General features: G+C 36.8%; 7 protein-coding genes across 7 annotated transcripts; 3 read left to right on the top strand and 4 right to left on the bottom strand.

Annotated features, from left to right (window-relative positions):
* TOP3 (DNA topoisomerase 3) lies at positions 1-1,875 on the top strand (the record flags this gene model as incomplete). Its single annotated transcript, XM_019183138.1, has 1 exon — positions 1-1,875. One exon carries the CDS (start codon positions 1-3, stop codon positions 1,873-1,875), a length of 1,875 nt encoding a protein of 624 aa, XP_019039880.1.
* Positions 1,876-1,940: 65 nt separating this feature from the next.
* Positions 1,941-3,694, bottom strand: NUP42 (FG-nucleoporin NUP42; the record flags this gene model as incomplete). Its single annotated transcript, XM_019183137.1, has 2 exons — positions 1,941-3,604; positions 3,658-3,694. 2 exons carry the CDS (start codon positions 3,692-3,694, stop codon positions 1,941-1,943), a joined length of 1,701 nt encoding a protein of 566 aa, XP_019039879.1.
* Positions 3,695-3,889: 195 nt separating this feature from the next.
* ARV1 (sterol homeostasis protein ARV1) lies at positions 3,890-4,792 on the top strand (the record flags this gene model as incomplete). Its single annotated transcript, XM_019181560.1, has 1 exon — positions 3,890-4,792. One exon carries the CDS (start codon positions 3,890-3,892, stop codon positions 4,790-4,792), a length of 903 nt encoding a protein of 300 aa, XP_019039878.1.
* Positions 4,793-4,892: 100 nt separating this feature from the next.
* CSC1 (Csc1p) lies at positions 4,893-7,427 on the bottom strand (the record flags this gene model as incomplete). Its single annotated transcript, XM_019181420.1, has 3 exons — positions 4,893-5,057; positions 5,127-6,552; positions 6,640-7,427. The coding sequence occupies 3 exons, from the start codon at positions 7,425-7,427 to the stop codon at positions 4,893-4,895; spliced, it is 2,379 nt and encodes a 792-aa protein (XP_019039877.1).
* Positions 7,428-7,668: 241 nt separating this feature from the next.
* Positions 7,669-10,164, bottom strand: VPS34 (phosphatidylinositol 3-kinase VPS34; the record flags this gene model as incomplete). Its single annotated transcript, XM_019181475.1, has 1 exon — positions 7,669-10,164. The coding sequence occupies one exon, from the start codon at positions 10,162-10,164 to the stop codon at positions 7,669-7,671; it is 2,496 nt and encodes an 831-aa protein (XP_019039876.1).
* A 696-nt stretch (positions 10,165-10,860) lies between these two features.
* On the bottom strand, positions 10,861-12,216 carry MSS116 (ATP-dependent RNA helicase; the record flags this gene model as incomplete). The annotated part of the gene is made up of 1 exon (XM_019180563.1): positions 10,861-12,216. A coding segment is annotated over one exon (1,356 nt), but the record flags the coding sequence as incomplete, so codon positions are not given.
* A 988-nt stretch (positions 12,217-13,204) lies between these two features.
* WICANDRAFT_61234 (zinc finger CCCH domain-containing protein) lies at positions 13,205-17,083 on the top strand (the record flags this gene model as incomplete). The annotated part of the gene is made up of 1 exon (XM_019183136.1): positions 13,205-17,083. One exon carries the CDS (start codon positions 13,205-13,207, stop codon positions 17,081-17,083), a length of 3,879 nt encoding a protein of 1,292 aa, XP_019039874.1.
* Positions 17,084-17,176: the final 93 nt, after the last annotated feature.

Below are 17,176 nucleotides of genomic sequence, written 5' to 3'. Positions count from 1 at the left end.
ATGAAGATTCTTTGTGTGGCCGAGAAGAACTCAATTGGAAAAGCTGTTGCAAATATTTTGGGTGGTGGCCGTGTGAGGACGAGTAACTCAACTTACAAGTATGTTAAAAACTATGAGTTTTCATTCAATTTCCCACAATTTGGCAATTGCAATGTGGTGATGACGAGTGTTGCTGGCCATTTGACAGGTCTTGACTTCCCTGATAACTATGCCTGGGGTAAATGTAATGCCGGTAAATTGTTTGAAGCTCCAGTGAAATTCTCAATGTCAAAAGAGCAAACTCAAATTGCCAAAAATATAGAAAATTTGAGTAGAGGTTGTGACAGGTTGATGATATGGACAGATTGTGACAGGGAAGGTGAATATATTGGAAAAGAAATATTGGATGCAGCAAGAAAGGGTAATCCAAACCTCACGGTTCAAAATACTATGAGGGCTCAATTTTCACATCTAGAACGAAATCATATATTGAAGGCTGCAAGGGAACCAAAACAATTGGATGTTAACGCTATCAGCGCTGTTGGTACCAGACAAGAATTGGATTTGAGAACAGGCGCTGCATTTACAAGATTTCTTTGTGATGTTTTCAAGAGATATAGAGATGCTAAAATGGTGGATCTTGTTTCTTATGGATCTTGCCAATTTCCAACTTTAGGTTTTGTTGTTGATAGATACAAAAGAGTACAAAATTTTGTGCCCGAGGAATTTTGGTTCTTGGATGTGAGTGTTAAAAAAGATAACAAAACAGTGAGGTTTAGCTGGAAGAAAAGCCGTCTTTTTGATAGGGTTGCTGCTGTTGTTCTTTACGAGAATTGCATGAAATCGGATCGAGGAACGATAACAAATGTGAAGTCCTCTCCAACCTCAAAATGGAGACCATTACCTTTGACAACAGTTGAACTACAAAAATCATGCTCATTGTATTTCAAAATGAGTGCCAAAGAGTCTTTAGAATGTGCGGAAAAGCTATATCAAGCCGGGTTTTTATCCTACCCAAGAACTGAAACTGATATTTATCCAAGAGCTATGGATTTAAAAGCACTGATTGAAAAACAGAAAGATGATACTGAATGGGGTACGTATGCTCAAGGGCTTTTGAACGATGACAAGTTTCAAACTCCGCGTGCCGGTAGACACAATGATGAAGCCCATCCACCAATTCATCCTGTTAATCATGTTAATTTGGGACCAGGATGTACTTTAAAGGCTAATGAAAAGAAAGTTTATGAGTTTGTTGTGCGACACTTTTTAGCGTCTTGCTCAAAAGATGCAAAAGGTTCTTCAACAAATGTTGAAATGATATGGGGGTCAGAAACTTTTAATGCTTCTGGTTTACATGTTCTCGAAACCAACTATCTTGATGTTTATAAATATCAAACATGGAAATCCACTAATGAATTACCGAAGTTTGAAATGAATGAAACCGTGAAGCTAAACTCAGCCGAATTGAAAAGTGGGAAAACTTCAGCTCCTAATTTGATGACGGAAGCTGAATTGATTGCATTAATGGATGCCAATGGTATTGGTACAGATGCTACTATTGCTGAACATATTGATAAAATTGCAAATAGGCAATACATCACAAAAGTCACTAAACAAAGAAAATCCTTCTTGGTGCCAACGACTTTGGGAATGGGACTAGTGGATGGATTTGAAGAATTGAATCTCAAAAATTCGTTAACAAAACCCTTTTTAAGGAAAAGTTTAGAAGATGAGTTAAAACAAATATGTGAAGGTAGAAAACCGAAAGAAACTGTTGCACATGAGATGATTGAGTTATACAGGGAATCTTTTGCACTTTCTGTTCAACATCAAAATGTCATCTTAGATGCCTATCAACACAATAGAAGAAATCTTGGTCAAGAGGTTGTTTAATACGATAAATTTACGAATGCATGATATGAAATTTCATAAATTTGGCGTAGAAATTAAATCGTCTATTAACAATATGCTAAAGGTGGTGGCACTTCCGGAACCAATCCAATTGTAAATGCGCTTGCGGTAAATTGTGCTTTAACTTCATCTCCCAACTCATCCTCCTTGGATCTTGCTTCTTCTTTCGCAGATTGTTTAAATGTTGGTCTGAAAGATTGCCCTGAAGGTTGTTGCAAAGAATTTCCAAAAGCATTCCCAAAAGAAACAGAGCCTAATCCAGCAGTATTTTGAGATTGTCCAAACGGTGATTGCCCAATAGCGCCTGACTGACCAAAAGCTGATGAAGATGAAGGTTGGGTAGTTGATTGACCAAACGCTGATTGACCAAATGGTGATACCGTTGAACTTTGACCAAATGGACTTGCAGTTTTCTGTTCCACTTGACCAAATGGCGATTGTGAAGTAGAACCTTGACCAAAGGCAGAAGATGTAGAGGCCTTGTCACCAGTTGTGGAATTTGCTCCAAAAGGGTTTTGCTGATCCTTATTTGTTGATATACCAGCACTTCCAAATGGAGAGCTTGTTGAATTTGAGGTACCAAATCCACTTGTACCAAAAGCAGAAGTTGCAGCTGGTTTTTGCTGGCCAAAAGGTGATGTTGATGTAGTAGATGGTTGTCCAAAACCCGATGAGCCAAAAGCAGATTTCGTATTACTGCTTCCAAGAGAAGCCCCACCAAAAGAAGGACCTGTGGTTGAGCCAAAACCAGAACCACCAAAAGCTGAGCCTGCGTTATTGTTTGTAGCTGACGAAGTAGAACCGAAACCAGCTGAGCCAAAGGCTGAGGTTCCCGGTGTTGCACTTGAGGTGGAACCTAAAGGGTTTGCAGTCCCAAATGGAGATGTGCTTGCTGCTGATGAGCCAAAGCCACTTTGGCCAAATGCTGATGCTCCACCTAATGATTGACTTCCAAAAGCACCACCACCAGTGGATGATGAATTTCCAAGAGAGCTTTGACCAAATGGTGAAGATGAAGGGTTTTGTGATAAGCTTGTGCTTCCAAAAATTGAAGGCTTTGAGGTTTGACTTCCAAAAGCACCAGTGCCGGTACTAGACGTTCCAAAAGGATTAGATGTTTGTGCACCAAACGGGTTTGATGTAGTGTTTGATGAACCACCAAAGGGGCTGGAGCCAAACGGAGATTGTGTGTTATTCGAGAGGGAGTTTCCTGTTAGATCCAATGGGAAATTTATAAATGGTTTTGCAGCATATGTTGCTGGATGTTCAAACTTTTCCCTAGTTGTAACTTGTGTATATCTTGCTGGTTTTCTAGTATCTTTCTTCAAAAAGTCAACACAGTTCTTCATATCCTGCGTCCTTATATTTATCATTTTTTCATAGTCTTGAGCCGCATTAGCTTGCTGGGCCTGGTAAAAATCTAACCTGGATTCTTCAAAAGAATAATCTCTTCCTGATATAAGGTTTTCAACTGCTGGATCAGCTAGACCAAATGCTGAAGATGATAACGATTCAAAAGTTTCAAAGTCACGTAATTCTTCCGATATTTCAGTTGATTTTCTATCTAGAGTGCTCTGATCCCAGAAATCTCTCAGTCTTTTGTTTATATCAACCTGGCCAAAAGTAGATCTTCCACTGCCGTTATAGTTATTTCTGTTATTGTTTGGATTCACATGAGGAAATGGACAACTTGAGCCTTTCCTACAAGTTCCTGTGTGACTATTTGTTAGTTAAAACCCTGAAAAGATAATTTGTATCACATACCTTGGGCATAAAATTTACAAGGTGGTTTTGAGCTCATTATTAATGGGTAGCTTTAATTGAAAGAATGGCATTGAGTTTTCCAAATGTTTACGATCTATTCTGTACATCATCTACAAAAAATTGAGCAAGACACATCCCAACACCACAAATCATCGCGAGGTCGCGACCTATACTAAATTGCAATCAACAGAAAGATTCACAAATATTTCAAATTTACGGAAGACAGAGAGCTATGATCTGTGTCGAATGCAATGCACCAGTCGATTCGCTTTATGTGAAATATGCCAATGATTACATCAAGTTGACGGACTGCCCTAGTTGCTCCAAAGTTGCAGACAAGTACGTTGAGTTTGACAATGTGATTTTGTTCATTGACACATTACTCCTAAAACCACAAGCGTATAGACACTTGGTTTACAATTTGATGGGAAATGCTCCAAATGACTTGAAACAAAGTAGCCAGAGGTCATTGAAAGGTTGGTTTTTGAAGAACAAAAAGGTCAACAGAATACGGCTTTTGATGATTTTATTCAAAATTTATTTAACATGGGCGTATGAGGAAAAGAATTATAACTTTGAAGAATCAATCAATCCCTTCTTGATCATGAATTCAATACTGAAAAAGAATGCCGTGACTCAATATCTATACTTTTCACTCAAATGCATTTCAGATGATGTGATAACTCACACTTTTATTCCATTTTTCATGTTCAATGTTGTTGGCTGGAATCCAAATGGGTATGTGTCAAAGGATTCACATAACAAAAGATATTATAAAATGGCATTATCCCTTACAATTCTAATTTCAGGAGCTACAAATTTGTTCCCAATCCTTATGCTCATTTGGCCATACAATAATATAACTATCACCAATATTATAAGTTCTGTTGCAGACTTGAGCTTAATAGAAGCACTGAGAATAGTGACTGATTGCTCGATCCCCAGTGCAATCAGTGTGTTTTTACTGAATACACTTATCAAATTCATAGTCACTAGAATGCTATTAATTGTCATTCTCACCAAAGGAAATGAAAGCTTGGCATATAGCATTGCCAATCATGAGTATGCGAATTTTGTTCAACGGATTATGGGACTCAGGCAAATTCTGGAGAGGTCCTTGAAGCCTTTCATATGACTGCTACGTCAAGAATGCAAATCCAAATTCAATAAACATGTTAATTAACGCCTATATATAGCACCAATAGTAGAAAAACACACCCGTAAAAACTCCTTAATCATTCCCATTCTAATAAATTCACACGTCTTCTTTTAGTACCATCTGCATTTGCAACGACAGCATGATCACCCTCAATTGAAATCCATGGTCCATCTAATGGTTGAACCAAAAATGGATACTCATATGTTTGATTTTGCTCTCTAGTTTCATCCAAGGTTTGAGACTTGACTGGTGCAATCGGTTCTTGAGCAGGCGTATATATACCGTCACCAACTGTTGCCTCCAGATCAACAGATTCTGGTTCCCTTTCAATAGCTCTCAAAGCAATGAAAAACGATAATGGCAAATAGTTTTTTTGGAAGTTCCATAAAAAACTTATTGTAGCTAACGGCAATGGTGTTAGCACAGTTGCCAATAAATAACCATCTTGGAATGCAGCTAAAGTACCAGCCATTGTCAATTGAAACAACAACAAACCAACAACTATTCTTCTGAAGACAATTGGCCATACCTTACCAGTTGAATGAGGTGGATGAACAACAGAGTAAATCAGTTGGTATTTGTAAACATAGAAACCAATGATGAAATATATCAGTCCCGAAACCAAAATCTTTGTTGAGAACACACTATAAATGATTGTTATAATCAAAATCATCAGCGGTTGAGGTAAATGTAGTGCAAAATTGAAGATTGGAGGTTTGTAAAGTTCTCTATAATCTCTTGGTGTTTTACAACCAGCCTTGAAAAATGGAAAACGAAGAATACTTCCAAACAACAACAATTTGAAGGGAAACATACCCAATCCTTGCAAAATAATCAAATCAACATAAAACAAAGATAGCTCATTTAGTGATTGTGCCAACTGATATGCAATTTTTGTTGTGTCACTTAAAAACCCCCAATAGTTTGAAGCAGTACCAGCAGTTGTGAAAACCAAAAACATATTGACAAATATATAAAAGAAATTCTTTGAGACAGCAGAAAGTTCCTCATCACCATGCGAAATATACCCTTGTTTCGAAGATAACCAAACATAGATGAACGGAATAACAAAATTCATTATGGTATAGATATATGTTGGTAACAAACCGGAAACAATGTTCTTTGCCCACTCATTATTCTGTAGCAACTCACCCAATCCTGGCCAAAATTTCTTTATTGTTTTCGGATTCAATAAGGTTGCCAAATAACCAACAGGAACAATCAATGAAACTGAAATAATACCAATAATAATTGTAATTGTGTAATTTTTCACAATTCTCTCCTTGCGTGACAAAACAATGTTATCCCAAATGATATCATGAGGAGCTGGTGCCAATCTTGTGATGAGGTAATGTACATGAGGGTCTAAAACAGCTTGCGCTGCCATTTGAGCACTTGCAACAGTATCCATAGTGATGAAAGCCGTTGGTGTTGCTGGAAAGTGTCTTTGACGAGCTCTTAAAATTTCCTCGTCCAAAACATCCAATTGATTTGTCAAATGATCAATAGCGTCAACTTCTTTACCAAAAAGTCCTAAGAACCCAGTTTTCAATTTTGGTCTTTTATGTTCATATGGTTGAGCCCCAAGCGTGACAGCGGCATTTCTAGTGGAGTAGTCACGAATGCTATCTGCAGAACCTTCATCGATTATTGACTCAACTGTTGTATCTCCAGCTTGTTCTTCATTTTCAGTTTCATCATCTGAAGGAGCATCATGGTAAGGTCTTTGCACCGTACTTCTCTCCAATTGGAACGATTCCCTGACTCTTGTTCTAACGGGTATATTTTGTTTCTTATTGCTGAAAGATAATGGTCCCAAATACTCTGCCCAGTAATCTTCAAGTTTAAGCAATATTTGTTTCCTATGCTTGAATAGTCTGTTTAGTTGACCCCATTCTCTGCAGATTGTGATTGAGGACACCTTACCAATGTTCAACTCTTCGATATGCTTCTTCAAACTTTCCTCATCTCTCAATTCAGGGGGTATACCTGATAAACGAATAGTTCTATCAGTGATTGAGTTTTGATTTCCCAAATATTGTTGCCTTGTTTGAACAACGTGTTTAGTTTGTTTAATCAACATGTAAAAAGTTAACAGGGTGAAGACATATGTGAATCCAACATACATCCAAAGATATGGCTTATAACCCCCCGGGATGTCAGGTTCATTTCCTATCTTCTTTTCAACGCCATCACCATCATTATTCCCATCATTATCACCATCACCTTGATCATATCTCCCAGTGTAATGATACCGTACTGGTGAAATAATGGCTATTGATATGAACGCACACAATGAAAGTAATTTAATTGCCATCTTGAAGAATCCCAAAAATACGAATGCATCTAAACCAGCATGATTCAACACATCCTGCTCATTGATATTATAAATAACCGGTATCCAGCCAAACAATGACTTTGTGGGTATAGTGGGTAGCCCTTTCCTTCTAGTTAACCTTGAAATATAAAGCTTTGACCATGTATTTCTCAAGATGCAAAATGTTAGAAATGCGAAAAGTCCCAGTATGAACGCAATTAGTAGCTGCGTCTTGGCCACTCTTGCACTAGGTTTCCTCAAATCTATGTTATCAGAAGACTTTAAAATATCCATTGCGAGAAACGGAAACTGGATAATATGAGCTTTTTGATCTCTTGTTTGAATAAGTGGGAAATCTAGATTCATTCACTTTATCATTGGTACAGTGCTCACTACTGAGTGCACGCGAGACCCGCGAAAGCGTTTTTTCCGCGAATGCCATGTGGCGCGGACCACATTTATTTTACCCGGAGTCGCAAAAGTTAGTGCACGTGACCTAATTTACATATAGCCTGTAACTTGAACAAATTATCATTTATGCCCTCCAGTACTGTGCTAAACTATGTAATCTATCTATAACCATTGGAAGTAGAGCATTAACACTATCATTGATCAAGTTTTGGAAATGTATGATAGCTTCTTCCTCACTCATATCGAGACAGAATTTTTCTTTCACTTTATAAACTGCTCTATCTGGTTCAATACTTATATCAGGAATACTTGAATCTCTCATCATTTCAAACAAATTGAGTATCAAATTTGAATTCTTCCGCAAGATAGAATAAGAAACAAAGCAATAGTTTCTAAACATATTATATTTAGAAGAACTTGCACCGCCAAATGCCTCAATGATTTGTGGAGGTAGTTTCATTAATGGTGGAAATGGCTTAGGATCCTGACCCAATATATAACCAAAATCAGCATGAAAGAAATGCCCATCAGGACATATTAACAAATTATCTAGATGTCTATCACCAACACCTAGAATGTAGGTGATGACACAATAACCTGCACAAGATTTCACAAAATTGTCCATCACCCAATCACTTACCCCAAGCTCGGCATTTGGATCAGCATGATGATGTCTCAAGTAAGGCAATATACCATGATATTCAGCCAAAACACTTGCAAGTGTACTGTTTGGTATGAATTGAATAGCACCTTCAGTAGGACCAGTAGCTAAAATCTTATAAGGTGTCAATTTTAGGTCAACATTTTCATTTGTTAACAATTTGTTCATTAATAAAATGATCTGAATGACAAGTTGATCTTGCCTTAGATCATCACCAACTTTGAACATTAATGGATATTTACCTCCATCTGTTGTCTTGAATGTGATCTTCAAAGGTGATAATGAACTTTTGAAGACAGAACTTTCATTAGTGATAACCCCACAAACTTCAATTGATGGATCTAATGGAAGTTTAACTGGAGCGAAGGATTTAAATTTTGTATCTAATATTGTGCGCAATGCCTCGATTTTCTTTGGGGTTGAATCTCTTGAACTTTTAATCTTGATACAAAGTTTCACTATCAAGTCAACAAACTCAATCTCTTTTGATAATCCTCTATTTGTCAAATGCCTCAAGTAATAATCCAATATTTTTTTATAGATTGAGTTTGGTTTATCCTTAGATTCAACATTCAAATACCAATATAAGAAGCTACCCAACCTATCATTTACTAACGCTCTTTCAACCAAAAATTGCGATAAAGGGGACAATGTATTGAGAACAGATGAAGTTGATGATGACCCATTTAGTTCCACAATAGAAAACTCACTATTCTCAGATCCATTGTTTGCTAATGATTCATATTTCAATGCCTGTACTAATTGTAACAAATACAACTCTAATTCATTATCATGTGCTTTTTTCAATCTTTCAACAGCATAAGTTCTCACACTGATGTTCTTGAAGTTCGGTCCCAACAATTCCAATGCATCTTCAATGTCAATTTCAACCCATTTATAAATTAGTTTCAAGGCTTCTTTCCTTTCAGTTTCATCACTGAAGTTGATACTTTTTAGCAACTTGTTTAAACCTTTTTTATTATTGATCAAAAAATAACGAAACTTCCAAACAAGATTCTTTTCATATTGTGAGAGCTGCTGTACCGAAGAATAATTTAAAATTCTGTGTAATTCATCTCTTATCTTTGCTGTTGGTTTCAATTCTCTATCCAAAGGACCATCTTTATGGCTACGCTCCAATTTTCTATATTTTTGTTCAATGGGATCAGAAACATATTGTTCTGGATCATACACTTTCAATGTTGATGACTTCCCAGTACTAATTTTTGGTGGATTGATTTGCTGTTGATCTGGTGGTGTGTACACTGGAATTTGAGGCGAAGGATATTTGAAATCTGAAAATACAACTGGAATATCAAATTGCACAAAATCAATAAACAACAAAAACCCAGATTCTGAAGATTGTGTCTTGTTAACTTGTTCAATTTTACGAAATGTCAAATTATCTAGCCAGTCAACAGATATTATATCACCATTTTCATGTTTCTTGATCATTTTTTCAATTGTATCCATTTTGGAAGGCTGCGATGACGGTTTGACTTGGTTTGAGCCATCACATAACAATAGATTGAGCTTTTGTCTCCCTCTTTTCAATGTGCAATCATCTTCTATATTGAATATATTGACTTCTGTTTCACCAAAAATTGATTTCTTGGAATCATCAAACTCCCATAATGCGATATGAAGTCTTGAATTGAAAGGAAGTTGGTTCACTTTTATCGGCAATTCCAACCATTCATTCCACTTTCTTGAGTTTCTGAATGATGTGTATGATGTGGTGATGGGTATAGTCAATGGTAATCCATCCAGAGTAACAACCACAGTAGCAAAGAGTTCTGAGTTTGTGACGACATCTGATAGTTTCATCAAACTTGATGGGTTTAGGAGCTTCGCAGATTCTTTTAGTAAAGGTTTTGAGCCTTCCAAAGAACTCAATTTGACTCTGAAGGGGATATCGAGGTCTCTTGATAAACAATAAGTGACGCTTTTAGAGCTCATAGTAGCATTTTCTTCAGGGATTAATATTGTTGATGATTAAACTCTTTACTTCACTTCGTTTGTTTGTTTTTTTCTTGATAAACAATTAAACTTGATTTTCGCGATATCAACAACTACGCCAATGCAAAGATTTTAATCCCATAACGTTGAATCCGTAAATTTCCAAATATAAACAGATATTTAAAGTTTCAGTAAAATTACTATCATGAAACTTGCTTTCTCTCCTTCACTCTAATTATATACAAGACATTGTTCCTAAACTCTATGGATACATGATACTGATACCTTCATGATTACTTCATTAAAACGACAATAATACTAAGCCAACACCCTTCTATTTCCAAACTTTCAAAACAAACTCACTTCTCCTTAAAAATCACCGTAACCGTTGGAACCGCCTCTGCTGTAACCACTAGAACCTCCTCTTGATCTGTTATTGTGACTACGTTCGTAACCTCCTCTACCTCTTTGGGAGCCACTATAAGTTTCTCTTTTTGAAAAACGTTCTTTTTGTCCTCTGGTTTGACCATAACCACGATTAACGCCACGATCATTTCTGAAATTTGGAGTTCTATCCTCACCAAATGAGCCACCAAAGTCACGTCTACTTTCAATGTCAAAATAACGTTGTGCTTCATCATTTCTTAATCCTAAAACTGTTCTCCATAAAGTAGGACCAACTCTTGGAAGCTTGTGTGGTTCACCAACCAAATTGGAATATGCACCAGTAATATCGGCTAGAACACTTTTGAGATTCAAACGGTAATTTCTAGTAACACCGTTGTAGAAACCACATAATGATCCAATAGCATCATCTGGGGAGAATTTATGAATAGCACCAACAGAAGCTTCAGTAATGGCAGCCTCGGATTCTTCAATTTTTTCGTAAGCATATTGCTTAGCAATGTTAATGTGTCTGTCTAACAAGACCTTAACAAATGGACCTTCAGCCTTAGTTAAAATCAATAAAGCTTGACCTGATTTACCACCTCTAGCAGTTCTACCGATTCTGTGAACATAGTTGGTAGTATCAGTTGGAACACCAATTTGTACAACATTTGTAACACCTGGGAAATCCATACCTCTTGCACCAACATCAGAGGTAACCAACACACCTTTAGAACGTTCACGGAATTGACGAACTGAACGATCTCTTTGTGATTGACTTAATTTACCATGTAATTCAAAAACTGGAGTACGAACATTATTGGTATTCAAATACTGAGCCAAAGTTTCCTTGAAGTAAGAGACACATTTGACAGTTGGCAAAAAGACAACAACTTTTGAGTTTTTGTTGGCTTTAGCTTCATTTTCAATAAACAAGCATGCAGAGGTAAAACTTTCAAATAAGTTATTAGTGGAGATTAAAGATTGTTCAACTTTTTCATGAGTTTCTGGAGCATCTTTGTCAACACAGTCAATATAGTTCAAATCGTTACCCATTAGGTCTTCTGCGAAAGTCATAACATTTCTATCAATAGTAGCAGAAAACAAAAGAGTCTTTTCTTGTTTACCATTATTTTGAGCTTTAGCATCCTTGATAGCAGTTTCAATTTCCAACAAGCTATCTTTAAAACCATCATCCAATAGTCTATCAGCTTCGTCTAAAACTTTGAATTCAATACCAGCTAATGCTCTTTGAATCATAGGATTTTCCATCATATCATACAATCTACCTGGAGTGGCAACAACGATGTGTGGGAAAGATTGATGTCTAGTGAAGGCTTTAATTTGTCCAAATTTTGGTTCTGCACCAACAAGACAATGGATATTAATGTGTGGAGTTTTTCTATCAAATGATCTGACAACCTTGTTTAGTTCATCTCTAATTTGATAAGCTAAATCTCTAGTTGGAGAAATAATTAAACCAACAACATCTTTACTTCTTGGATCTCTTTTCAAAGCCTTTTCAATTAATGGCAAACCAAATGCTAATGTTTTACCAGTACCAGTTTTAGCTCTTGCAATAATACCCTTTTCACCAACAGTTAATGGACCAATGGTTTTACTTTGAACAGGAGTGAAATTTTCAAAGTTCAATTTCGTTAAAGCATCGTAAACAGGTTCACTAATAATACCCTTTTCATGGAATTTGATGATAGCATTGCTTTCATCTTCTTCAGCCTTATCTGGAGTAGTATTTTGGAACAAACCACGACTAGAGGATAATGATCTCGAGTAGACCCTTGACGCTGAGGCCAAACACCTTGTTGCAAGTCTGACTTGCAAAGTTAAGGACTTCATCTTGTAGGTGTCTTACTTCGATGATCTAGTCTGTATAGATCAAGTGTAAGATAAAGAGCGATGCACCTATACTGAAATTTTTTTTCAGTATGAAAATTTTCAAAAGAAATTCGCGAAAAAAAAAATCAAACGAGATTACATAATCAAGGGATAAATTCGCGAAATGTCACCCTACTGAAGAAACACGTGTTTTTCCAATTTTAAATTTTTCTTGGAATATAAAAAGCCTTCAAAAGTTCTCCCTTTTTCAAAACTCTTTTGTTTCCAATCAACAGACAAGAAACAACATAATTTTACTTGTTATTTTTGATACCCTTTTTTACCATATTTTATCTGTTACAACAGTTGACTATAGAATTGTGAACTAAGTTTTGATTCTCTGAGACTTTACAGAATCGATACGATCAGTTAGTTTGAGCAGTTTTAATCAACGTTTTCCTATAGACAATTGAAGAACGTTTGACTCGTCTTCAACCCACCATACAAACAGTATATAGTTTATCTCGTAGGATAATTCCTTTGAAGAACTCGCTAAACAATTTTTTTTTGTTTTTATTTTATTTGATTTTTTAAACCATCGGAGGACTGGTTTTGAGCTTAAGTAAAATTTGGGCGATAACCAACTAAATTTGAAAGAGATTGAACCGTTTTTTAGGTTGAGAATCAATAAGAAACTGAGACTTGAAAGATAACCACCACTGTTCAGAGTTGAGGAACGGCGTGCACAAAATCTGACCCATCAATTTGTTTTGTTTTCCACAGATCAAAAATTATTTCTTGAAGAGAAAAATCGAAAATGCAGGCTCCTACAACATCAACAACAACAACAAGCCACCAAACAATTCCATCAACAACCATCGCACCTCTCTTCAATTCTTTACCAGTGGGCAATGGTCACAGCGCCAATACCAACAATACCATCAACTACATCCAAAACTCCCAATTGATGAATGGCGTTGCAAACCAGTTGGCGTCTAACTTGTCAGTGAGCGATGCTTTCACAAATGGCCATTCCAATTCATCTCCACAACTCAACAACGGTATGTCAAGAAACAAATTTACATCTCAACCGAAATCAGCAAAGACTAACTTTAGTGTTTTAGGTAATTCAGTGGTAAACACCTCACAATTCCAGCCAAGTTTTTCAGAGAACGTACCTCCATTAGATTACTCAACTACAACACCAAATTCATTAAGTTATGAAGAGTTATTGGACCTTTATTTGAGTACAAGAACCAATTTTCTTGAAGCTAGAAACCAATTGGAAGAAAATGGAAAATCATCACCTGGAGTTTATCGTGAATTAGATGGTATACAGAAGCAACTAAACTACAAAAGTGACCATTATCGTTTTCTTTTACTGAACACCTCAAGAAGTGATTTGAACATTTTACAAAAATTAAGGGAAAAGGCTTCACAGAAAAGCTATTTGTTACCTCAAGATGAGTCGCGTCCTAACCTTGGTGCCGCTAAACGACCATCGAATGGGTCTGTGAATTCTTCTGGAAAGACTTCTCTTGCTGGTAATCAACAACAACAACAACAAACCCCAGTCTACCAAGTTAATTCCATAAGGGTCGTTGACACAGGTGCTAAGAATTCTTTTGTCTCTCAACCTCAACAAACGTCATCTAACGGAAAACCTACCGATATTGAACTTTATCTACAAAAAGTTGCACAATTGAGAGGCGAGGATGTTGCTAAGGCTGAGGCAGCAAGACTTCAAGAGCGAAACCAACCGTTGAAAAGGGTAGCTATAGGCCCCGACACTGAGATGAACTTCAATTCGATACTGAACGAAATAAACTCCAAGAGTTTGAGCAAAGCTGCTGCTGTTGATTTTTTCAAAAAGAATATTCCTCCATTAAGTGAAGTTGAAGATTACAAAAAAGTTGCTGAAATCTTGATGAATTTGTTGCAAGGCTACATGAGAGAGCTGACAGGGTCTCAATTTGATTACAGATCAATTATTGTCAATGAAATTTTGACTTCATTTAAAGAGGATCATGAAGCTTTGAAAATTATTTCAAAAAACACTAGAGCTTTACTGAGAATAACAAATTGGTTAAGAAGAGATTTGAAGAATCAAGATCAGGAAAGTATAAAGGCTGATTTCGGTTTATTAGAGAGACTTAAATTATCAACTACACAAATGGAGAATTTAGATTTGAGTCGTATAATGAACTTTGTTAAGAAGAAGGAACCAAAATGGAGGGAAGTGGCTGAGAAGATCATGAAGCTAGGGGAAGAAGTACAGAAGATCAGTCCTCCACCAGCATCATCCAAAGAAGTGACATCTACAATCACCTCTAGTTCTACACCACAACAGCCAGCCAAAAATAATCTGGTCAATAACTTTAGTCGGAGACCACAACAACAAGTCAGGGATTCATCCCAAAGTTCAGAGGCTCCTATATCTTCAAAAACTGACCCAATAAAGCCTTCAACGACACAACCTACATCAACACAATCAAGACTGCAACAAGATTATGCATCGGTCAAAGCATCTCAAAACTCAAATGAAGCTAAAAAGAAATGGTCTTTTAACAACTACATTCAATCCAGCAAAAGGAAAGCTTCTGGCTCGGAAGCTTCTTCATTAAATAAAGAAGTTTCACAGGAATCACCAATTTCTACCGAACAAGATAAATCAAGCTCACCAGGCTCTTTAAGAAGTATTTTGAAAACAAAGAGCAGCACTGGTGCATCTAAACTAAAGAAATCTGTTCGCTTTTCAAGCCAAATTGAGACAAGAGAGTTTGAATCTGAAGTTCATATTGGTCCAATTGATCAAGAGCACAAGAGAGCTAGAGAAATGGAAAGCTCTGAAGCTCAAACCCTTAAAAAACATAAATCTCTTGAAGATCCTGAAGCTGCTGCTAAAAAACCATCACACAAGAAAGTCATTGTTCATGACCATATGGAATGGTATACCCCCAAACCTATTGACTTCAAATCAATTCAAGGACTTCCAGATGATTGTACAGTTTTGAGAGGTGGATTTGTACCACTTCAACTGTTTACTGACTTGAATGTTCCTAAGGAAAAGCCACCAGTAACTTCAGTTGAAACAAGTAGCCCATTCGAACCAAATGGTCTGATCGTTGATGCTCAAGAAGCGATTGACTCATCCAAGAACGAGGCTGTTAGTACAGGACCCGCTGGTGATTTCAACGTCTATAATGCTGGTTTTGCCGAAGAAGAAGAAGATGATGATTATGTTTTACCTGATATAGAGGAAAGTAAAGAAGAACCACATGTTGTTGAAGAAGAAGTCATTAAAGAGAACCCTTCTCCTGTTGTTGAAAAAACTAAACATAGTGGTACTAATAAGAATGTTGATGAAGATGTTCTGGCTTTACTGGATGATGATGACGTTCTGAATAGTCATAATGATGGAGATGAAGATGATTATAGCGAGACCAATATTCAAAACGAGAACAAAATTCAAGAGACGGAATTCTCGAAAGCTGACGAAGATCAAGTTGCTTATCAGCAAGATGCTACTGGTGAAAGTCACTCTGTTGGTAATGATGAAATGGTTCAAGTGTCTCAAGCTAACGAAACCGTCAGTCAATCCCAAGGTGAACCAATCGATAACAGCCACAGTTCAAATGCTAACGAGGCGGTCAGTGACAACCAAACCGACTTGAACAACAAGTTAGCAACCGGGCTCTCTGATGATGGTGATAATAATAGCATCGAAGTGGTTGTTTTAAGTTCAGATGAATCAAGCTCCAAAGAAAGCGATGAAGAGGCTGATCCAAAAATTGATGATGTGGTTGAACATTTCGATGCATCTGGCGCTATACAACAAGAAACCAATAAAAATGATTCCCCATTAGATGCTAAAGAATTTACAAATCTTATTAAGGAACAAATCTTAAGATCAAATACGCCCCCTCCAAACTTTAATCAAGTGTCTGGTGATTCAAGCTTTCATCAAAAGGATAGTGGAAGAATTCATCATTTTAGACCTCTACCTACTTCTCCAAAACACAAAGAGCTCCCACCAAGATCACCACAACAAACAACAAATAGCGCACGTTTCCTGACAATCAAAGGAGCTTCGAGAAGAAGTCCACCTCTTCAACAAACTTGGGGTGATTCTTATAGCCCACAAAAGAGATCATCATCACATTTTGATAATAATGGTTCCCCTAACAAATTGAGCACTTCACAGCATTTACAAAGGACCTCTGGGGTGTCTAATATTTTTGACATCAATGAAAACTCCCATCCTGTCAGTAACTATAAAAGTACGTTTGATTCGTTTGGAAATGAATTGTTTCCATCTAAAGTTGGTCAAGATGGTGAAAGATCTGATGAACTCTTTCCAGGTCAAAGACAACGAAGTGATCATTTACCAAAGGGGCCTCTGGAATCTTATTCCCATAAGAGACCATATAACGGGGACCCACATCATGTCGTTGGAGGTAGACCAGTTGAGAGAAGAGCTAAATCGTCTTATGTTGCTCCTGATCAGTTCGCTGATTTGAGAAGAAGAGATGTGCGCCAGTACGTTAGAGACTTGCCAGATAGTGTCACAAATAAGCATACTATTGTTTGCAAATATTTTCCAAACTGTCATATTGGTCAAAAATGTCATTTTATTCATTTAAATGAAATGGCGCCTAGACATGAAAGATTTGAATCATATCAGCCAAGAAGATGATGAGAAGAACTACATGCTTAGACCATTTGCTTTATTATTGCTTAAGTTGTTTTATATGTTGTTATTTGATTTTCTTTTGCATCAATGGGTTCG

The sequence above is a fragment of the Wickerhamomyces anomalus genome (assembly GCF_001661255.1).
Source record: "Wickerhamomyces anomalus NRRL Y-366-8 unplaced genomic scaffold WICANscaffold_2, whole genome shotgun sequence".
Taxonomy (NCBI): domain Eukaryota; kingdom Fungi; phylum Ascomycota; class Saccharomycetes; order Phaffomycetales; family Wickerhamomycetaceae; genus Hansenula; species Hansenula anomala.
Note: the sequence above shows the minus strand (reverse complement) of the source record. Positions and strands in the feature narration are given on the sequence as shown.